General features: G+C 37.7%; 1 protein-coding gene across 1 annotated transcript in view; it reads left to right on the top strand.

Moving 5' to 3' along the window:
* Positions 1 to 25254, top strand: part of thsd7ba (thrombospondin, type I, domain containing 7Ba) — a 142426-nt gene that overhangs the window by 75320 nt on the left and 41852 nt on the right. The window contains exons 9-12 of the mRNA XM_053328594.1: positions 3100 to 3215; positions 4520 to 4652; positions 6217 to 6320; positions 19130 to 19321. Of these exons, the coding sequence (XP_053184569.1) occupies positions 3100 to 3215; positions 4520 to 4652; positions 6217 to 6320; positions 19130 to 19321 (545 nt within the window). The remainder of the gene's footprint in view (positions 1 to 3099; positions 3216 to 4519; positions 4653 to 6216; positions 6321 to 19129; positions 19322 to 25254) is intronic.

The following is a 25254-nucleotide window of genomic DNA, read 5'->3' as shown; positions in this document are numbered from 1 at the left end:
CCTTGCATACAGTATATTTGATGTTATGCTACTTGAGAGGGATCACTTCAGTCAGCAAACATCTGATCGTTCCGTCTTCAGCAATAATCTCCACAGTGAGCAGTGGCTCAATTAAGGGTAAGAGCCTCTCTTAGTATCAGCCTTGAAAAAATAAAAAATAAACATTCAATTGACTTTTAGTTTGATTTCTGCCTCACATTTACACATATTGAGTAAGAAATATGTATTAATAAACTAATGCATTAAAAATAAGTGTATATCCTGTACTATCTCGTAGGACATCATCAGCGTTACATTTACACATACAGTACATTACATTTAAATGTTGGGTATTTCAATAAAATTGGCTCGTTATTATTTATTTGAGACATATATTTGTTATTACTTATTTTCACAGTGGACAGAACACATCAGTAGGTGCTGAAGTGTAACAACAAATAAATGCTCACTTGAATATATCACATACTGAAATAACTTGGTATAATATAAAAGCAATTCATCAGACATTTCATCATTTTTTGAAGAGTTAATCAATAACTCTGTGTGAGAGACATTTAATTTTCCAAACCATGTCCCCCTAGAACACAGCGTCTTGACTATAAGTCTGATTCCTTCATTCTGAACGTAAAATATTCCCCCAGCTGCTCCATTGCGTTGCCATGCCCTCTGGCAGGCATCACTGCAAAGAGGGAAAAAGAAGAGGAGGGATAAAGCTGGGGAAGGATGGGTTTTATGTATCTTGCCTTCTTATGCTTTGGCATACTTTGATCTCATTCCTGTGTATGCTGGCTTTCGGCAGTCGGTAGGATGTGGCACCACGCTGGGTCTCTAGTGAGACCTGGATTTGGTTGTTGGGCAAAGGGAGTCATTCATACTAAAAAGAAATTGTGATCTGTGTGTGTGAGTGAGAGAGATAGAGAGAGAGAGTTTGTTGCATGGGGGTTGGGGGGTGTAGATGGCTGATGAAGACATCAAAGCACTTATTTGATTTGATTTTACATAGCTGCATTAAACCACATCACTTCAAGGTTGCGCAATACACAAACTATAACACCGCCAAAGGGCCTGTTACAGATATGTTACACAAGATGTAGCAGCCTAAATAGAGGGGAAATGCATGATCATTTTCTATTTTAAGGCCAGGAAATATTGGTAAAAACTTAATGAAGTGCTCTTTAAAAGGTGGTAATGGTGTCCTTGGTGTGGCAGGAACGATTCATTGGTAAACAGTTTGCATATCCTCACTTTTCTCAGGTTTAATTAGCAGCCTGACTGTAGACTTTGATGGATTTTTCTCCCAGAGCACTCTGTCTCCTTAGTGGCAAAACAAGACTACTGGGGCTACGCTGTACATGCATATGAGAAGATATATGCACTCATCTGTATGTTTAAAGAAATGCTAAATTTGTTGCTCCTACTAACAGATCATGAACCACAGTCCCCTTAAAGGGACACTGAAAGATTTTTCAACCTGGACCCTAATTCTCCATTATTTTATGTTGAAATGACTGATGGGGAGAACTATTTCTGAAATGTGTCCAGTATTGAGTGAGAACGCTGCAGCTGGCAGTTGCGAAATGGGTTGCAATACTGGACAATTGCACACCCTCAATGTAGGTCCCTGAAAGTGCTTGTTTTTGCCATTGGCCGGGTCAGATTGTTATTCTAAGTGTCTGAATGAAAGTAATGGTAAACACAAGAACTAACTGCCTGTAGCAGTATTATGACTAACTGCAAAGTGATCTATATCCTTGCAAGCTTAACTGACCTTGCTGTGCATATTAATGCACACATGCCAGTACATGCATTGAGGATGACTGTCATCATGGTTAGACTGTAAGGAAACAAAAACAAAGTGCACTGACGGAATATTCTAGAAGTAACGTTACTCACACAGTGACATGTTGAAATCCCTTTTTTTTTTGGAGCTGAACATTTGATCTTCGTAGCACTCTCCAGGAAGACAATGTTGATAAATGCTGTAAATCAATTTGTAATTGTTACACAGCTGGATCACTCCATGAACACTCACAGATTTTCCGAGTATGGCTTCAACAGGTGCCACTCTGCAAAAAATGCTTTCCTCTTCACTCGTCAAGAGAATAGTGATGGCAGAAAATCAGTTTCTCTGAGGTAACTGTTACTGCACTCTATCTTTCCTGACGGTCCTTTCTGCCTCGAGTCTTTGTTTTTACTCTTTTGTTTCCATGGAATAATCAGTCAATCTGAGCCTGTAAGTAGCAAAAGCGACCACTTTTAGTGGTTTGAGGCTGCGCAATTGCCCAATATGTTTACATTGCAGCCAGTTTTGTGGCTGCCAGCTAAAACACTTTCTCTCAATACTGGACCAAAAACTGTTGTCCCATTAGTCACTTAAACCTAAAATAAAATAAGATAATAGGATCGAGGTTGAAAAATCCAGAGGTTTATCTTTTAACAGTGGATACCAGTTTTGATGTAAACCATTCGGTCGACCATGCTATATTTCACAAACAGATCTGTAAGTATGCCTATATTGATTGATATGACATATTAATAATCATTATAGCTGCATGTGTGCTTCCAGCAGGCACAGGGCTACATCAGCATTCTTTTGGATTTATTCAGCTACATTTTAGGCTTTATTTGTGTGGGCCAGAAATCCAAAATAATGATCCATACAGACCTAAAGGCTCTGTAAAGTTGTGAGGAAATGCAAAACTGGGAGATTGTTCTCTACAGTTTCAGTAAAAATATTAATTAGTGCCACTTAAGGATAATTGGGTTTTAGAACTGACCAAGCATTATGGGCCCATAAAATACAATTGCTATGCTTGAATGGTGGGATGATTTATTTCTTTTATTGAACAATATTTGTGCCAAGGGAAGCAACTGAATGTGTGAGACAACTGTAAATTTTTATATTTGTCCACCTTTTGCCTGAGCGTGCAAGCAGGCAGACACGTAATCAATCATGTTTTCTTTGGGGAGATGTGTGATGTCAAGGACAGGGCAGTTGTTTCACTGCACTGTCCTGTTACCAGCAAGACCCAGGACATTTATCATTCATTGCCTGGGGGATAAAGAGAATTTAAGGCCACTGTCTATCTGTATGTTTAGGTGTTCAGATTCTGCTCGTCCAGAAACCACAAGACCATGTCTGCTTCCCTGCAAGAAAGACTGCATCGTGACACCCTTCAGTGAATGGACCGCCTGTCCATCAACTTGTGTACCAGGTAGCCATGCACATACATTACTATGAACTCAGTTGAACAATGTTTGTCTAATAGTGCTATGTATTGAAAAGTAATAAGATATCCTGATACATTAGTAGAGTAGAAAGTCTCCTGCGACTATTGCTGACTAGTGGCAGGAGGTTTTTGTAAAATAGCAACATGTTTGTAGATATAACTAAGGTAAGCATATTAGCATGCTCCCAGTGACATGTCACTCAAAAACACAAAAAGTTTCAAATAAATGAGAGGAAAAGTCAGATGAGTTATTCGGATACATCACTTTGGAACCATGGATATGTGTAACCAATTTTGTGCTAACTCATCCCTTAGCTGTTAAGATATTTTCACAAGATACAAAAAAAACCTTTGAACTGCTTATGGTGCCAGAGGAAAAGTCAGGGGATCCCCAAAGTCATTTGAATTCATAGACTCAGCACCATACATACTTGAACCAAATTTCTTGACATTCCAATAGTTGAGATATTTCACTAGAAGTCAAATGTGTCATTCTCCTAGTGGTGCTAGAGGAAAAGGCAGGGGCTCACCAAACCCAGTGGGCGTCCTCCTCTGGGGAACACTGTTGTTGAGATATTTCAGTCGGGACCAAAGCTGTCTTCCACAACCATCCCTACAACCACACACTAGCATGGCTAATAAATATGTTGCCATACAAATGTGCTATCAATTGATGTCTCTTGTGTATTCAATGATTACATTTTAAGTGTAAATGACAGTGTTAACTGTCGATTACATTAAGCTGACACATCAAGAGGAAAATGGATATTTAATGGGTTTCGATATGTGTACTGTAAGTATCTAGGAAATCAAAAAGTATGTAATTGTTTAAAAAAAAATTGAGCAGGCATCTCGTCTGTAAATATGCTGTAGTCCATTGGGTCTGCTGATGATGTAATCACTTTCTTAATTGCACCATTTTCAATGTTTAGTAATTAGTGTTGTGTAATGAGCCTTGGAGCGTGAGCCAAATGAAGCCAATACAACGTGGTGTGTCCGAAAACAGGCTGCAGTGAAGTGGAGGACATAGCAGCCACAAGGGCACACTAACCGAGATCAGATCAACTTAGAGATGACTTGTTCTCTAAAAATCTCCACTAGATATTGGTCTGCACTGGTGCTATTGCATCTCCATTTATTTGATGTCCCAGACATGATATGTCAGCCATTTTTCTCAATATCATCTTTCTCTCTCTTCCCTCTGGAAAACATACACTTAAATTGAACTGTGCAAATAATCTGCCACTGAACACTGCCTTTTTGTGAAGATTGTTTTTCATGTCCAACAGAAAATGTGACCGCAGCCACACAGTTTCGATACAGGACTATCATTCAGAGGTCCACTAATGGAGGTCAGGAGTGTCCCGACACACTGTATGAAGAGAGAGAATGTGAATCACTTCCAGAATGTCCAGTGTATAGGTAAAAGCACCATTTTTTTTACCCAAACATTTTGCTTTCTTATCCAAGGGCAAGTTATCTTTATTATTCTGAACTAATTGTTGCATTAATGTTGTTAAATGTGTATAAATGTGCTGTTATTATGGCATTAACATCAGCTCCTGTGACATTTAATACTATGCTCTCATGTTCTTTACAGTGTAATGTTTCTATATTGTTTGTGAATGCTCAACATGGCTACATTTTTGTACTTGATAGACAGAACAAAAAAAGCTAAAGCAAAAAATGTAGGCATAAGTAGCCCGTCAAAGCTGTTAAAAGGGGGTATGGCCAATATTTGTAGAGTTTAGTGTCATTGAAATACTTCTGTGTATGTGATAAGCCACGCTCAACAAGGAAATTATTGACTGACTGCTTTGACAGTGATTATTACAGAGAATGGCTATAACTACAAACCATAGTTAGATCAATAATGATACATACTGTAAGTATGTAAAATATTGGTCAATGAAAAGGCCAAATCTAAACAAAAGTCTTTACAGGCTGTCAAAGCGTTTTTGTTTTTCAGCTCAAGTGTTGCTTAGAAAAACATTTTCACTAGCGTTGTTAATTGGACAAAGTTCATGACAGTTTTGGCTGTATACTTGATGAGGCTTGCTAAAATTTGATTTGGTCAAAGAGACTATCTGTCATATTTTACGGGATGTACTGTAAACTGGTGTTTATTGGCCAAATATGCATTAAGAAATTGTTTGAATTGGAATATAATTAAGTCAGTTACACAATATAAATTATATAAAATTGATGCTAAAAGCTAACCTGGGTATACCCATGCTCTCCTTCCAGCAACATTCCACTTTACTCAGAAAGTTAGCATGGCCACCAAGACAAAATCTTCGCTTGAGTTAGGGAACCAATCACAGAACGGGGAGGCGGGTTCAAGACAATTAGAACGTCTAAATGTTGCCTGAATCTTGTTGAAAGAGGGAGAAGTTCTTGGTATAAAAGGAGAGTTTGTAATGTACTACCAATTACTTGGAAAACGTACACAGAAAACCAGGAAGGGGAACAAACGCAGGGAAACAACAGGGCTTCCCTACATACTCTTGATAACCTGCAAGCATCATTGCAGAACTCATAGATATCAAAGTACACATTTACAAGAAGTGGTATTAAGACGGTTGCTTAGGGGGTTATTAAGACATGCTGTATGTTTGTGATGGTTTAATGAAAAAATAATTTTATATACCAATACTTATTAAAGTAATACTGCACATAAATCAAATACACTCACCAATACCGCATGCCTTTAGGCTCACTGTGAACTCACAGTGACGTTGTATGCATTCAAGCAGAATAACAATTATAAAATGTACCACATCACTTTGTTTCCAGCAGTGTTCTCACAAAGCACCAATTAAGTTGGCTATCTGGTTTATACAAAGGATGCATTGCATTTTGGTGGTCGAGATCACCAATTACAAATCAACAAACATCTTAACAAAATCTTTCACTTGCTGTGTAAATTAAGCTGTAAAAATAGACTAGCAACCCATAGTCTTTCTTTCTTTGTGTTTCCGTGAAGGTGGAGGATACACAAGTGGCACAGCTGTACTCTGGTTCCAGATTCTGTTCGTCGTGGATTATCTGGAACAGGAGAAGCCTGTGGAAATGGTTTAGAAACAAGAGGCAAGTGTTTTCTTTGTTTTCTGAGCTATTATATTCTCTACACTTGTCAACTGCTGCTATACTCACCATTTTAGGCTTTTGTCTGCCATCTGTCCTTATTTATTGTCCTTATTTAATGAGACCTAATAGTCCTTTCAGAACTGCTCCTTTAACAAGCAAGTGATCGAAACATAAAAGACGGAGGCAATTTGTCCAGAGAGTGTAACGAGATGGACCTTTCTGTCTGTTGGCTTGATGATCCCATCACAACACTGGGTTCTTATTAATGAATGCAGCAAGTCAGTTGGTCACAAGCATATCTTAGCAACGGGTTAAAAGATTAATTAGCCCTGTTACACACAACACACACAAACTACATATGGACACTTGTGTGCACTCTTTCTCATAGTGTTTGAAAACGATTTAAAAGCCTGTTTGCCTCACACTACAGTGCCCTTCCAATACAGCTTTCTGATGACATGATGATTATGTCTTTCATGGCTTGAAATTCGGGTTCATAAAGTCTGTCACCAAGAAACTTTTGCAATTTATTTTTCTCAAATTAATTATTAAACACTCACAGAACACAATCCATTAATAATGTAACACAATAAGCGCGAAGCCATGATCTTTTTCACTTGAAGCTTTAAGTGAACCTTAGCTCCCTTAAAATGGAGAAAAAATACAAATACGTTTCGCTAACAAATGTTTTTGCACATTAGTTGCACTGGATTTATATCTGTAAATAATCACTTGCTGTAGTTTTGTACATTTATTTTGCAGTTATTGTATAAAGTTCTCTATGTGAATAGATGGATTATTACGAAAGGACAAATAATAAATAAGAACACTGTGATGTGGATCAAACTAGCTTAGGGCTATAAATACTGTGGCATGTGGCAGTATATTGGTGCAGTTCTGTCAATGTGTTCCCTTGGTATGTGTTGGTAATAGACCAATAGTTCCTGTAGTTTTCTTTCCTGACTATTGCTCTTTGTAAAAATATAATTTTGCTATTTTTGTAGTAAGTGAGTTGTCTGTTAAACATAGATTCAAAAGAAAGAAGTGAGAGATATCTTCTTCCTTTATTCCTGACATTTTAACTCGCTAGCTAGTTGGTGATGACAGCCTTGTTTTTTGGGAAGGAGGGTTTTTTTGTTTTTTCTGTGCATGTGCATGCATGTGTTTGTGCTTCTGTGAGCATTTTACCTCAGTTATCTATAAGACTTTGTGTGAATCAGATGCCTCTCCATACTGTTGTGCATGATATGATTCCTGCTGACATATTTTACCATCAGGGGGATACTTTCCTTTAGTTACACAGTCTATCATGTTGTGGTGGTGATTATTGCCTGCAGTGTGTCCCATATTGCAGAGTTTACCTGTATCATCATATAAACATAGTGACCTAACTACTGAATGTCATCCCTGATTGATTGTGCTCTGTGAGTGTGTATACGTGTTGTGTAGTTGTCCTTCATAAGGAAGTGCATCTCCCTGAGTGGAGTTGTGAAAATGACTGCCCCTGGCCCAAATCGTTAGAAAGCCAGAGTGCTAATTGGATCATTTCAGACTCATTTAGAGGAGCACAAGCCTCCCAATAAGTGCCAAAAACTGCCTGTTCTATCTAATTTACTGATTCGAGTCAAGTGAAGTTTTCAGTGGCTATCTGTGAGGTGCTGAGGACTTTCTAGCATTTCTGCTCACTGTTGCTGTTTTCTACTCTGCATTATAATTGACTGATATTTCTCAAGTGAATTTCTATGACTTTTCACCGGGGATGGGAAAAGTTTATGTCATGTTCCCTGGTTAAGAGCAAGCCTCATTGACCTTTACTGCTTCCTCTTTGAATATGATTAGAAAATGCCTAAGTTAAATACCTGTGACATTTCAAAAACTTAAATATGAGTTTGGAATTTGAAGTCAGTAGAAATACAGAAGTTAAACATAGATTTTAAGCACCAAGTAATTTATCCACAGTTTACAGTACATTCAGCAAGTGGTTGGCTGAATTACCATTAATGAAAATGAGAGATAAATGTCAAATTGCCAATTGAGGGCACAATAATTGGGAATTGATGCCCTCAACACTGAATGAGGGCATTTAAAAGAAAGCATGGATTCAATGATTGTATTTCAATTGCATTTAAAGATGTTGCATTGCCCTATATAATATACTCTGCATAAGGTATAATACAGTTGAATGTAGGTAATAATAGTTGTGATTATATGATGAAGATGTAGATTTATTTCCTATTATTATTGTGATCATGTAACCTTAGAACAGTACAGTATGCAGTTTCCATCTAATAGTGATCTCAACATACAGTTTAAGCATTTAAGTACAAGTAAATATTATAATACTTTTCCATACACTTAATCTACTAAGTAGACTAGTCTTAGTCTACTTAAAATATTTCCCTCCATTTAGAACTGAATATAAACAAACAAGTTGTACAGCATTATTGTGTCAATGCAAAATGAAGGCCAGCTCTTCACTTGTTTTTCAGTAAGTAGCATGTTGTAGTTAGTTAAAATTGTTTTATAGTCAGACTCTATATGAACAAATGTAATATGTATACATTTTCTGTCTTTACCACGTTACTTTGGTTCCCTAAATGAGAATGAATTTGTTATAGAGCTTAACAAAACCTCCCCATAATCAAATGTCCTTCTAAGTTACTGATTATGTTCGGAAACTACTTGTGGCCTCAGAGGAAATGTATTAATGTGTAAAATCAGGTAGTGTGTTCTGAAAGGTCTGTGCATGATCTTAACGCTGTTGTGTGATTGGGGTAAATGTTCACATTTAGGGTTATTTCCCTCCTACAGTGTAAAGCCTAAGCAAGGTTTTAAGCTGTATAGTCTCAATCGAATAGTCTAGCAAGCTTTGCACAGCATAAACAATGTCCTCCAGCGACCCTCCATGCATCCACACAGTTTTAATTTAAAACAGTTTGTAGCACAACACGCACAGGTGTAAGAACAGTTAACAGCAGTGTGAAAAAGGCCTCCTGTGTAATAGATGCAATCAGTTGGTAAGCTAGACAGCCTCACTGTGCAAACAGACTTGATTCACCAGTATATGTTTGTGGAATAATTAGACTGACCAGCCAGAGTGGTAACGTCTTACAGCAAGGCATCACAGAAAGATTGTTTAAACAGTGTTGTCACTGCAGGCTCACATTCTTTTCAGGCAACATCCATCACAGACCTGTTGTAATTTATTATAAAATATTAGTTAATAAGAAAATGATCATCAATAAAGAATGTATTATATCAGTTATTATTTCCTAAACATTTTAATATTTTATATCTGTTTTGTTACAGTAAATCACACTTATCTACAAATCAACATTTGTGTAATTACTAGTATATTAATTATTTGAATCAACTATTTGCTAGTGTTACATATACTTTGAACCTCATGATCTTTAGAGCCATTCATCAACCACATGCTAACTCAGCATAAAGGGTTACATGGTAAAACATGGTAAAGACTTGGTCCTACTTTGCTGCTTTTTGGGCTGTAATGAGGACATCTATCATTTTGGTTGGATTGCCAAGTGAAAGTATAAGAATCACACAGAGTATTGGGTTTCATTGTTATTAATCAAACATTGCTACACTGAACTACCACTAACTTTCGGGACATGGTAAAGTTTCAGTGCCCACCCACAGATATAGCTGCTAGCCTAATCTAGCACACAAAGCTTCTCTGACTGGCAAAAGACAACATAAAAGCTATGTCTTCAAACCCACTAAAATCGATGAGCTGCACTACGTATGAGCAACTAAGAGGAAAAGAAGATTGAAATGATGCATCGTGTACATGAGAGTGAGTAATTCATTGACTCTGTTGCAGCTAATGTACAAAGTGCTGAGACACAAATGCTCATGGATAGACACAGATTTTTATACACTGGATTACATCTAATGCAGACCATTCCGTCACGGACTTGATGGACACATTCCCCTGGATATGTCCTAACGCCACTGGATTAGCTGCAGAAGCTCCTAAACCAGCCTTCCCTAATGATGCTTCTTAATGGCACAGCACCAGCACTGAAAGTATCAACTCCAGTCAGGATTTGGTCTTACGTCATCTGCCGCAGAGGTAAATTTAGAAGAAATCAAATAAAAAAGCACCAATCCTCACTCCACTACATGAACATTCATTGCATAGCAAGTACGAACTGACTCTGAACAAAATGAAAATATAAAACCACCAGTTTTTTCTTGCCAATGTCGCCAAGTGCTTACTCATGGAGAAATCTTGGGTCTTTATATAATATCCTAAAGAGTATGGTCTAGACCTAACCCGACACCAGCTTTTTGAAAAAGGGTAGGCACTTTCAAAAAAGGTGACCGGTGATCGGAGGAACCATCTGAACCAGCAATCCGGTCTATCACCGTCTATCACTGTCTTAGCTTGCATGGCAGCTGTATTCGCGATGCTGATTGCGCAAATCTTGAAACCCAACAGCGTTATGAAGCTTTACGAATCCAGCTACCTCACAAGTTAATTTTAGACATGCTCTAATTGAAAAGTGTCATGAGATAACTAATGATTTGGCACAATATAAATAAAACTTGACTTGATATGTCAGAATGGCAAAGACTGAAAATGTACCTATGCCTGACACATCTGTCTGGGAGCTAACAGGGCTTTTGCTAGTTATCCTCTCTAAAGATCCAATTAATATGAGGATTATTATCCACACTGGGTCTTTTGACATTCCACCAAGAAAAAATGGTTCTGAGAACCTGAGAACTCCCTGCAACTTTCAATTGTAACATATATTCATCTCAGGCCCCTTTCCAAAGGATTCAAACATTTTAGCAGACTCCTTGGCCTAAATATAGTGCTGACACTGGCGAGCAGAAATCATCCGAGTGTGTCTGATAAAAAGTAATAATATACAGTGACATAACATGCTTCACCCATGGAATACAGTTAATTGACAACTGCAGTATCTTTTGGAACTGTAAAGACTGCTTTAAACCTTCTGGGGTTCATCCAAATATCACTGGATCCAAACTACTCCAGTGCCAACCTGTGTCAAGCCCTTGGGATGCCCTACCCAAACAAGAATGTGTGGTAAAGCACAAAGGATGGTGCACACAAGCACTCAGCCAAGGCATTCAGAGGATGTTTCTGTCTCAATCAGGGACCCAAGGACACCACCCCTCCAACCACCACCACCACATTTAACAATTGAGGAGTTAGTTAAAGCTGCCACGCTGAAGCTCAGTCAAATTGATTAACCATTAAACAGAAATAACCATAGACATCATCACTCAGGTGTCTGCCCAAGTTTTGACAGACCCCATGCCACTTCCTTTAACATACTGGTGATCTTTAACAGCCAGTGGTATGATCTAACAAGTCATAGCAATTACAGACCATCTGGTACCTGTCTCTGTAATCTTACATTTGTCAATGTTCAGCCACAACCAGTTTCTTTTCCTGTCAGAGAATCTATACAGCTAAAATTAGCTCTTTTTAATACCAGATCGTTAGCTAACAAATTATTTTTGTTTAATGATCTGACAACTGAAAAGTGGAATATCCCGCCCTTGAGCCCAAATCAGAATTATTGGTCATCATCATTACATTGGCCACCAAGATATTCATCATTATTTTACGGGTATTCTCAGAGTTTATCTCACTTGGTATGACTAGATAAGATAGATTGATACTGAATGGAGAGCTGCATTTTCATATTAATACAATTTCCTTGACAGTTTTGAACTCATCCAACATATAAATGAATCCACTCATCAGCATGGTAACACTGCAGGAAATATCAACAGGGTTTAACAGTGATGATGTTTCAGTGTTTAAATGACCTATTTCTGATCATCACTGCGTGTGTTTTTGATGCCAACCCAATTTTAACGTAGTATGAAAAGGATTTCTTTGGTTCAAAAGTACAGTACAGTACATACTGTTATGACAGCTCTCTAAACTACATGGTTGAAAATGTTGACAATTCCTTGTCATTTGCTTTAAAAACTGCTGCTCCATGAACGTTTAAAAAGGTCGAAAGACAGAATCTTCCCATGGTGAAACAATAACAGCATTAATAAGATTAAGAGAATCGGTTAGGCAGCTAAAAGAAAAAGGAAGAAAGCTAGGCTCACAGTTCACTGAAGCCAGACTGCAATACATCTGGCAAGAAAGGATTACTTTTCCAATTTTATTATAGAGAATGCTTGGGACTCTAGAATATTATTTTCCACTGTTGACCAGCTTAAAATGATGTAACCATAAGAAAATGTACCTGTATTACATTAACTGAGATTTGCAAGAATGTCACTGAATTTAACTCTTGCACTCATGTATTGATCCTTTACCTAGAGCATTTATTAAGTGGGTGTTCAACAATGCTTCAAGTCATGGCCTGAACATTATCAAAACATGCATCTTTCCAGATGCCTTCAAAACAGCTGTTGTAAAAGTCTTACTAAAGAAACCCAGCCTAAATGGTAATGCACTGACCAGCTGTAGGCCAATATCCATCCTCCAATTCATTAGTAAGATATGTAAAAAGATAGTTGAAGTACAAATAAAGTCTTTTCTTAAAGAAAAGGAATTTCAGTCAGGCTTTAGAACAAATGTATCTCCATCTGTTCTAATCTTTCCTGTGACTTTATTTGTATTCATGCCATGTCTAAATATCTCTACACCTTGAAAAATAGAGCTGAAGGACTGTTCTTACAACTGTGGGAACCTGCTTGCTTTCATTGAGGTGAGCAGGATTTTAGTTGCCAGACTGTCTTTCTTGGTGAATTGACAAAAGTATTAGTTGAAAATTGTAAGTGTTGGTAGAAATACTGTAGAACCATGGAAAATTGTCAGATGGCTAGTAAGATAAGAACTTTAACTGTCTCCAAGATTACTTTGTGCTCAGTCAGGACCAGTCAGATTGCAGGATACATTGTGAACCCCAGACTTTTTGTGGTGCACACAGCCAATATGCCTTTGCCTTGAATAAATGCTTCCTGCTATTTCAGTGTCTGCCTGGCCCCATCCTGGTTGGATGCAAGGCTGCCTGTTGAATGAATGCTAATGTCTGACCAAGTGTTGAATAACGTGACTCTTGGAGTACATATGCTGACTTAACATGTAGGTCAAGAGAGCAGAGGCATTTCTAAATAAGACTTAAGGACTTGTGGTTAGTGAGGCCTAACCTTGCCAAAAAACATGTCTTACTAAACAGAAGACTGAATTGGAGAGAAAGCCTGTGTAAACCTGTATTAGATAACTTGGATTGTGCAGATGGATTTCACACCAACTGCGATACGTTGTCTAAATTCAGTCAACTTGTGGCTTCAAACCAGTTGGATATGTTATATCCTCGCCTGACTAGAACTGGAACTGTTTTGAGAAATGAGTCATGCCAAGGATATTTTGCTGCAGGAAAACTATGACTTAATAGACACGATGAACCCAATCCACATTACTCTTCACAAGGCATTGCATAGAGGAACATTATACAAAGCAGTATGACTGAATTAGCATGAAGATTAAATTTGATAGGAGGGGTTTTTATGCAGATGGAAGAAGAACTAGTATTAAACATAATGATAGAAAATGTAACAGGCTCTGGAGTGGGTTGATAGAAGCTATCAATAGAAATAAACTTGATTAAATATGATTGAATAAAGATGTGCTTTTATGTCAAAATCTACAACATTACCTTGGAAAAGATTTTAAAAATTTGCAGTGTGACAAGCCACCTCAAAGTGTGTCCTTTTAGCTGGTGCTCAAAGTTGTTCACCTTTCTAAGTAACTGTATAATTACAGATGATCCCTGTCAGTGGCAGAGAGACTGTGACAAAAATTCTAAACATTTCTGTGAGTAGAAGATGTGTAAGGCTACAGAAATGGACTTTGGGGCACCAGAGGCTGAAAAAATGATGTTAAAAATGGATAGCTCGTATTTCAAAATCTGAATATCATTACTTGCAGTGTTGGGCTCTCCTAATAAAAGACACTTGGGTTGTCACTGGTAGAATATCTTGGGTAGAAAGATGGGGCGATTTGAGGTAAACTAAGGGACATATAGTCATTCCCATAATGGTGCTAATAGGACTAATACTGTAGCAGCTGTAGATTATTAAAGAAATCATCATTGACCTATATCATAATATAATTACTGTTTGATCTAAACCACACAATAAAAATACTTCTCATAACTGTGATTGTAAATGTTATATAAATATGCTTTAATAAGAGCTATTCTCTCCCTTGTAATGCCTTTTATAGAGGCTTTGTGTGGAAATGACCATCCCACACACTCTCAGCAGACATAGAAACCAAACGGTCTTTGTCAGAGGGCAAAATTTAAAAGTCAAATAGAAATCAATGAAATGGATTAAAGGCATGTATGTAGATCTGTGAATCCTCAAAGATAAGGAGATATTGGGGAGAGGAGTTCCCTGGAAAAATCTTAATATTTGAGAAATGTTATCTCCTGTGTAGTGTGTCTGTGCACTCTTATTCCTTGTTTGAGGAGACTACAGTCTAATCAACCGTTCTTGGCAATCAGTGACACCTGACAAAGCTACAAAAGTCCTTTCCTCCATCTCTCTCACTCTCGTTTGCTCGCTGCAGGGGCAGCATGTCCTCACACCTCATTGTTTGCTCTTCATTTCAACATAATTTATCTAAAAAGGAGGGTAAAAAAAAGCACTAACTGGATCATATTTCCAATAAAATACTGAAATGTCAGTGTTTTAAGGAAATTATTGCTTTCCTACCATGCACGTCTGCTGATGTTTTTTTTTGTTTTAATTATGGTGAATGTGCCACTTGATTCACATCATTAATGTCTCTTCTCACATTCGGCAAAAAAAAAAGTGAGACTTGTACCTACATATATGTGATAAATTCTTCATGTCATTTGTAGATGTGTTTTCTTAAAAACTGTAACTGAAGAACAGTAGATTTCCTTCTACTGCACAGTTTCTCTCTGTAGAGTAGGTGATTAGATTTGGGAGCACCTTGCGGCATATATTTGCATACTAATGAGTATTTCTGTGACATGTGATCACTTCCTTGCTTTAACCCTCGTATTGTCTTCGGGTCTATTTGACCCGAAGACAACATTTAACATGTCATAACTTTGGTTTTCTTATATATAATTGCCTCAAAATGACATGGATGGTCCCCGACTATGCTCTTTGCAAGTAAAATTAATTATGAATATTTTTGTTAAATTATGTGTGTTTTATGAAAATTTATAGCACCTGTGGTCTTCCCGGGTCAATTTGACCCGGTCACATTTAGTGGTGTAATTGGTCACGCTATTGCGCTTTCCAGCACAATGAACATATACACACACACACACAAACACCCACACACACAAAAAAATTACCTCTAACCCCCCCGTCCCCCCCCGCCCCCCTCCCACACACACACACACACACACACACACACACACACACACACACACACACACATACACACACACACACAACTCCAAAGCTACAGATGTGTAAACCTGATTTCATTACAACTTCTGATCTACCTACATGGGGCTACACACACACACACACCCCCCCACACACAAAAAAAATTACCTCTAACACCCCCCCCCACATACACACACACACACACACACACACACAACTCCAAAGCTACAGATGTGTAAACCTGATTTCATTACAACTTCTGATCTACCTACATGGGGCTACACACACACACACACACACTCTCTCACACACACACACACACACACACACACACACACACACACAAAAATTAACTCTAACACACCCCCCCCCCACACACACACACACACACACACAACTCCAAAGCTACAGATGTGTAAACCTGATTTCATTACAACTTCTGATCTACCTACATGGGGCTACACACACACACACACACACACACACACACACACACACACACACACACACACACACACACACACACACACACACAACTCCAAAGCTACAGATGTGTAAACCTGATTTCATTACAACTTCTGATCTACCTACATGGGGCTACACACACACACACACACACTCTCACACACACACACACACACACACACACAAAAATTAACTCTAACACAACCCCCCCCCCCCCCCCCCACACACACACACACACACACACACACACAACTCCAAAGCTACAGATGTGTAAACCTGATTTCATTACAACTTCTGACCTACCTACATGGGGCTACACACACACACACACACACACACACACACACACACACACTCACACACACACACAAAAAATTACCTCTAACACCCCCCCCCCCCCCCCCAACATACAGACACACACACACACACAACTCCAAAGCTACAGATGTATAAACCTGATTTCATCACAATTCTGATCTACCTACATGGGGCTACACACACACACACACACACTCTCACTCACTCTCTCACACACACACACACACACACACACACACACACACACACACACACACACACAACTCCAAAGCTACAGATGTGTACACCTGATTTCATCACAATTCTGATCTACCTACATGGGGCTACACACACTCAAACACATTTCAAAGCACTGGGCTTTTACATTGGGCCAAAACACAAGCTACACTTTTGATATGCTTTCTCCAGTTGGGGACAAGATGACAATAAACATAAGACAGAGTGTATAGCATCCTTGGGGCATTTCACATTTCACTCTGAGACAGCATGATGAAGATGACCGACACTATATCACAGCCTCTTGACCTTATTTTGACCCCTTTGGAGTGTCAGTGGTTATCCAAAAATAAGTAATAATTTCTGCTTATTTTATTCAAAAGCATGGTATAATTTCATGTAAATTAGGTTTATTGCTCATAAATTAAGCATAATAAAAAAGAATAAGAGGTGTAAAATAAGTTTAAAATATGTGGTAATGAGTTGGAATGAAGTTGGCTAAAAATATGCAACAGAATGGTGTAATCATTTGAGACTTTATGCTTTATAAACAGTCGAATTAGACAGGTAAATTTGACATTTCATGTAAATGAGGTCTACCACACCATACATTACAAAAAAAAAATGAAAAATCTGTGGTTATGTGTTGGAAACAAGTTGACTAAAAGGTGTAACACAGACTTGTGTGATCATTTTATACTTACATGCCTTATAAACAGTCCAACAAGACCGGGTCAAATTGACCCGGGAGGACAACAGGTGTGACTATTTGCTGCCATTAAAAAAATTTAAGTGGTTTCAAAACAATATCCTGACTAAACTTTGACATATACCAATCTGTGATATTCCATCAATTTGTGTGCCTCTGATCAAAACCATAGTGAAAATAATTCAGAATTTCTGCTTTTTTTAACTCAAAAATGAGGTATACTGTTATGTAAATGGGGCTAAAATACCATATATTACAAAAAAAAGTGTAAAATATATGTTAATGTGTTGGAAACAAGTTCACTGAAAAGGTGAAACAAAAAAATTGAGGATCATTTTATACTACATACTTTATAAACAGTTGAACAAGACCGGGTCAATTTGACCCGGGAGGACAAAAGGTGCGTAGTAAAAACGAAGACAATACGAGGGTTAAAATATGTATGCTCTTAAGACATTTGTGTGGGCATATAAATATTTGCTTATATATTCACTGTTTAACTTAACCCTCATTTGCATAGCTGGTTGTCTTATTGTGCTTATTATACCAGGATACTTGGCAATAGAAACCGTTTTGATTTTATAATGTTATAATCTACAAATTATGCTGCATTCAGCCATCCAACTGTCTGTCAAAACATTACCCCCCATTGCATGTCTCAGACAGTGGTCTGACAGAAAACTGAATAATGCATCTGCAATATGTGTCAGCATTTTCATAAATTGCTTGACCTAATGAAGCCACCATAAGACTCAATATCCATGTTGGGAAAACAGAAGGTCAACATTTCCAGCTTTGAAAAGACTTTCAACCAGTTTGGTATCAACACAACACACAGCGATGTATCAGCTTGCTGTTGTTTAGCCCGGGGCTCTGCATTATTCTTAGGGGAATATTTGTTTTTTTTGTGAAATATGTGAGGCACAGTTAAGTTTTTTTGTTTTGTTTTGTTTTGTTTTGATTTGGAGGGTTTTTTTGGGGGGGTGGGCGGAGTGATTCAGATGTATCTCTTGTATTGATCCTGCCTTAACTACATCCAGCTGTGTCCTTTCCGACAACGTGTGAACTTATGCCTTTGACAGTTTTCTAAAATATCAAAGAACTGCAAAAACTTGTTTTGGGGTAATGTTCACTGTGAAATTCTGCTTCCATTTAATTTATTGCAACATTAAGTGTGTAGTAAAGGACACAAGCACACATTGCAGCTATAGTACAAGGTTGTGATGTCTGTAGTCGTCTTGGATCAGATATTGATACTTCGTTACTCCTGAGTAGATACCGTATACATCATTCTGTCAAAAGTATTTAGCTTTCATACTAATGTGTTACTACAATTACAGTGTTTTTATTCAATAAATCATGGTTATCTATAGACATTTGATAAAGGTGTTGTGCTTGAAGGTTGCATTAGCATTTCAGTAGATCTTAACATTAAAGCTCAAAGGAATATAGCAATGACATGCACTGTGATAGGACTGTCCTTTCCTTCAGTGCTCCTTCAACCAAGCAAAACATTATCTGGTACGTCTGATTTTAGGAATGACTGGTTTGCAGTAGACTGTAAAAAATATCTTCAGGGAGCTTTGAAAACAATACCCTTGACTGACTGTTAACTTGGTGAGGTGCAATCTGATATCTGTGAATTTCTCATATAATTGGAGTAACCTTCTTGCCCCCCCCCCCCCTCCTGTGTTCACAGGAATCAGTTGTGTTGGGAAGGATGGGGAGTCAGCCAATATGACAGAGTGCCTACAATGGGCTGGCCCTTTACCCCCTCAGATCAGAGAGTGCCGGGTGGCTTGCAAGGATGACTGCACTCTAACTGCATGGTCCAAGTTCTCCGAATGCACTGGATGTGGCAGCTCCAGAGGTCGCAAGCGCTCACTCACAGGTAAAGGCTTCTCTCTTATTCACAGATTGTGAGACATCAATATCATTCAGGTCAACAATTTTATCTTTACAAATGGCGGATTGGATTCTCTATTGAGGTCACACAATTGATTTTTAGTTTTTAAATTGGTTAGAAAGATTCATACTTAGTAGGTTACTCTTCTACTTGTTACAAGTACTTATTGCTGAGAACTGGTCATTGTTGTATAAATGGAGCATAATTGGAAACAAAGAATTCAAAAACTCATTACAAAGAAGGAGTTGTTGTCATTGCAGCATATTCTTCATATGTGGGAAAGCCCCTCCGCTTTGACGTACATACCACAATCCAGCTCAAACACTTCTTGTTCTCTTTCTATAACTGTAACTTTCTACAGTACTGTCCCCATAGTGTTACATCAGGTCTAAATTAGGTCTCTCACAGCTTGTAGTCCCTTTTTCCAGTGCAGATAGCAAAATCTGAATTACATGCCATGGTTGCAGACCAGGCTGGATACTATTTGTCTTCATGAATATTTGATCCGATGCCAGAGGGGTTGTAGTAAACACACCCTGTCTCCTTCTATAATGCTCTTAGAATCCAACACATGAAGCCTTAGCTCAGTGGTGGGTTTATTTGGAAAGAGTGTACATGGGCAGTATTTTAGCTCCTTTATGCCAACTTTAACACTTACTTGAATTTCTTTGTCAGGTAACTTAATCAGAATTGAATCTACTGTGTGTTTTTTGAGGTCTGATACATGACTGAGTACATTGATAGCAAACCAAGGCCTCTGCCTATACAATACAGCCATTGTATGCTAAAAAGCTTCCTTGAGCCATTATATTTCTTTTTTCAATATTGAAAAGTCACTGAAGGTCTAAACAGCTATTCAGCAGTTTAAGAAAATGCTTTTCAGTTCTACTGCATATTTCTTGGATTTTCTAGAAGAGTAGAAGAAAATAAAAAAACACCATCCACTAAAGTTAGCAAATGTCTGAGAACATTGTTAAGTAAAAGTAAATGTTATCATCATGACTGCCCTATTACAAAATACACAACATTTTATTCTGTAATTTGCATAAAGCACATGATGACAGGCTTTCTCTGAGTTTTATTTGTATCATAATTGCGTTTTCATAATTTGACAACCTCCTTTCAAGTCCTCCAAATTGAAGGCTTTAAAGGAGAAGGACCTAAAATGAGCAGCTACGCCTCAGCACTCAGTTAGCGTTTACTGTGTTGTTGACTGCTGACATCCCACCATGCTCTCCTCATATCACACACCCACAAATAAACTGTTGGACGACACTTGACAGGTTTTCTTGCCTGTAAATTTCCTACTGAGAAGCCTGTGTGAATGTTTGCTTTGCATGTTTAACTGGGTTTCCAAAATACTGTATGTGGAACTTAAATCAGAGACTGTGAAGTGGCCCAGTGGTGTCAATGGGTGCATATATTCTATTGCAGTGATGTTGCATGGTGGCTCAATAGTTAGTAGCATAGCACTATCACCTCAGAGCAGGATCGTAATGAGTTTGACTTTTCAGTTGAGCTGTGGCCTTTCCATGTGGAATTTGTATGTTTTGCCCATGTGGGCTTCCTCTCTGTGGGTTAAATTGATTAAGTGTGAATATGTTTGTCTGCCCATGTGTGTCTGTCTACTGATAGACTGTTGACTTGTCCAGGAAATATCCAGCTTACACAACGTTTGCTTGATAGATTCAAGCCCCCTCGTCACCCTGCACAGTATATGATACTAAGATAATTACTTTGTAATAGCCTGGAAATAGAGTGGTCAAAATAGCATGTTGTTTGCTTCTTCCTGAATGCATTCTGCAAAAACCTTCAAATATATCAAAACTAGTGACTGCCCTACAGTAAATGAAGTCTACTTTAAATGATACCGATACGCTAACAAAGTTATAACAAATAAATGGCACCATATAAGAGACGATTGAAATCCTCTTTTTCATATCAGAAACACAAAATTAAGGTCTCATTTTCAGTAAACACAGTTTGTTCATGTTACAAATGATGATGTTGCTCCTTTTCAGGAACTCTCATTAAACTCTTAAATTGTTTTGGGTGTAAGAGTCATTTAGGACATATTATATTATTATGATCCAATCTGCCAAACCTCCCCTGCTTTGTCAATTCACATACAACAACTGTGTGGGTGGAAATATGTTATCCAGTGCGAGTGTTTCAGACCAGCGAGGTAACAGCCATTAACCAGTCAATGAGCTAAGCTACTAGCAAGAAAGCAGCAAGAAACCTAGACGAGACCAAGTGTCTGCTTTCAGTTTGGTTTGGTGAAAGTATACACTAGTATAAGCGAAACTTGCGTCATATCAACCCTCATATCACAACCATGCTATTTATGAAGCAGTAGCTAAGCAAATGCTGGAGAACCGTTAAAAGGTGTCCTGTCAGCAAAACATTGTAATTTGAAACTAGTTTTTTATGTTTTGTTTTGTTGGGGTTTTTTTTTTGGGGGGGGGGGGTTGTTAGTTTTTTGGACCTGCGCACACGAAGGGAGGATGTGACGTTCAATTGTGAGCTGGACACAGTGACTGGATTTCAATCAGATCTCAATGTGGACACTGGAGACACAAATTGACAGCAGTTGTAACTGTTATCAGGTTAAATCATGTCTAGATATACTCTGGATATGATATGCATTTTAATGCAAGGTGTAAAGGGACTCTGAGAACTTTATCTCTGTCTCTGTTTAACAGTCCTCTGGTTTGTTTATATAAATGATACTAATGGGTAATGATTTATTGATGTTTTAAAGGAAACACATTTCTGCTGATGCTGCTGTAATCTGAATCAGTCCCCTACCAGAATGACAGATGACTGGACTTTGATGGCAAAAATGTTCACAAAAATTATAAAAGGATAGGAATATGTTTTTTTCCCCCATTGCTTTATTGTTATCTATTGAGTTGTAGCTTATTTCTCTCTCAAGCTGCATGTTGACTGTTGTATGGCTATTCAAACGTTAAGTTCTGTGAATTATTTCGACTTCAGATCAGAGAGCAAAGCTTTTGTGTGTATCTGTAACAGCTTAACTGTAGATAAATGGTTTAGCCACACTATAAAGCTGTGTTACTGAGCTATTTAAAATTGTTCCAACTCTCTTCTTTGTCAAAGTAAGCTTTTAAGTACCTCATGTGTATAATTTTGGCTCAGCCTTTAACAGAAATACTATATTTTGATCAGTATGATACACAGAATCATACATATCATTCATTTGGGTTTTTTATGATTCAGTTTAATGTTTGCTCTCATGCTTTCTCTAGTATATTATGTCATCATTTTATTTCATTTCATTGTCAACCTAATATGACTTGTTTACATTTGATTTTATTTAATTGAATGTGCTGCATAAAGTAATGATTGCTTGACTAATTGATTTATTTAACTGCTTTCCACAGAAATCCACTCTAACTCCCAAGAAGGGTGAAAAAGAAAATCTGTTATACCAACAGAGCGTATAGCACTAGGCTGGAGTGGGGGTGCGGTGGGGTGGGCGCCGGGGGATTTCTATAGAATTCATTATACACCTACTTCAGAGTACATGGATTACTACCAGGCATTATATTACAGGAATAGTGGAGTGGAAAACAGTATACAAACTTGTTCTGAGGATGAATAAATTCAATTTGTGAGCCATACATATTGTGTATTGGCTATTGTTTGCATGAACACAAAACAAACTTGTGAAATTAGAGACTATATGTGGCAAATATAAAGCATGTCATGCTCTGCAGTAAGACCTAATGCACTGAAACATACTTGGTTGTGTTGATTAGTTGCCTCACGCAGTCAAACAACATGTTGTGTACATCATTTCCACCCAAGATTCAAGCCCAGAAACAAATGCTCAAGATTCAGTTTAGCCCAGTCAGATATATGTATCAGCCAATCATAAAACATTAAGGTCATAATGTGCCCAAGCCTAATTGGCAACTATTATAACTAGCAGGTTCTGCAGATAATGAAACATGATTCTGCATCAACAGTGTGCATTATCAGTTATCACACCGATAGCAATCGAGGGCGTCTTGCATTCTTCCAATCAAAGTGGAGGAAATAATAATATTGACATTTCACTGAAGGATGGATCCATCATCTATTGTCTTATCTTAACTCATCTTTTATCTATTAATATATTTCTGCTAATTCATCCGTGGCCTTGCATTTCACAATAAATAAACACTAATTCACTCAGCATCCACTCCACATTTGCAGAGGCTTTTCAATAAGAAGACTGCACAGTGTTAAAGCTGCTAATGGAGCATTTAAGTTATTCAGTACTTTCTTGATCTGCACTTTACAGACTCTGTCTTCCAAGGGACTGAATGATGAACTTCTGCTTGATATGATACATTTTTGTTTGATTTGAATATTTTTCTAAAAGGTCAGCCACACGAATGCTATACTTATTAGACAAATACCAGGAGCTGGATATCAGCAAACCAATATAAATTAGTCTTTCTTTGTTCTTTGAATAACATGAATGCATTGAATAAGTCTATTTGATCTATTTGAGCCTCCATAAAGTTAATTTTACTAATGAAAATTATATCAATATTACTGTATAGATTCACTGATAAATTGCCATTTATTCCCTTAATTATGCCATTTATGTATTCAGTGGTACATCCTGACTTGTGAATATCCATGCCATTTGGAGGTAGATTCGTTTGATATAAAATGACAATGAAAACTATTTTTGACAAATTGAGACATCCGTTCCTTATTTATCTTCCCTTCTGACTTTTTTATCGAATGGATTTAATACGTTTTGGGCTACAAGGATGTTGCTTAAGATGTATTGACATTGTTATTTTGTGTAATGTTGTACCTTTTTAATCTTTTGATTGATGGTGATGCATATTCTTTGTGTTAGTTCAACGTGCTCATCAGTCAAACCACTCTCTATTTTCACCTGATTGGATGATTAAGGCAGCTCCTATATATACATATATATATATATATATATATATATATATATATATATATATATATATATACTATATTGAAGTGTCGCGATGCTACCCATATACAGGATGAAGTGTTGATGATATAATTATATTTCAGCAGTGTGAGGGAGTTCTTGTTTTCAAGTTGCACCTTCCTCCAATGCACATGTCACATATTCAGGTGTTCAGAGATTTTAAAAATGCAACTAGTGTATTCATTTACAGTGCAACCAAACCAACTCACATTTGGTGAGGGGGTTGGCAGGGTTGAAGGTGTGAAACCTGTCTTCTGAGCTAAAATTGCACTGGATTACATACATGTATCTTTTTCCTGTGAATCGCACCTGCAGGTGAAGGCAATCTGAATCCAATGTCTCTTCATTCATGGAGAGATATTAAATGGGGATACAGTAAATTGAATTGCAGAAAAAAATGCAATTATACTGAATAGCTAAATTTTAAAACAAGTTGGGTATTGCACAGTTAAATGCAGATTGTTTGTGGCGTGTGTAGTGCGATCGCTGGTTATGTCAAAGGGAAGTAATGTTGCTGCATTTCAATCAACCACCAGCAGTGGTGTAGATTGAACAGATTGTTGGTGAATTGCATTGCAACAGCAGTGAGCTCACACTCTGTGAGGAATGTTTCCAATCAAACCCACTTCAGAAACAGATGGAAAGCCTGCTGGGCACACAGGAGGCATGGGACACTCAGGATTCATGAAACAAATAGGGGTGCTCAAGAATGGCAAGTTGAGCTAAACTGTGTTGCAACTATTTCACCAGACGTCCTCTTTATGTGTGTGACAGATGTGTGTGTCTCGCTCTCTTTCCAACTGGTTCAGGTCAAGGAATTTTATTTTACAGTACAGAAACAAGGTGTTTACTTTAATCATGACAATTACATGGTAATTTGCTCATTCTTCCAAGACTGCAATTCATTAAAGGCACACTTACACTT

Source organism: Scomber japonicus, chromosome 11, assembly GCF_027409825.1.
Source record: "Scomber japonicus isolate fScoJap1 chromosome 11, fScoJap1.pri, whole genome shotgun sequence".
Lineage (NCBI taxonomy): Eukaryota > Metazoa > Chordata > Actinopteri > Scombriformes > Scombridae > Scomber > Scomber japonicus.
Note: the sequence above shows the minus strand (reverse complement) of the source record. Positions and strands in the feature narration are given on the sequence as shown.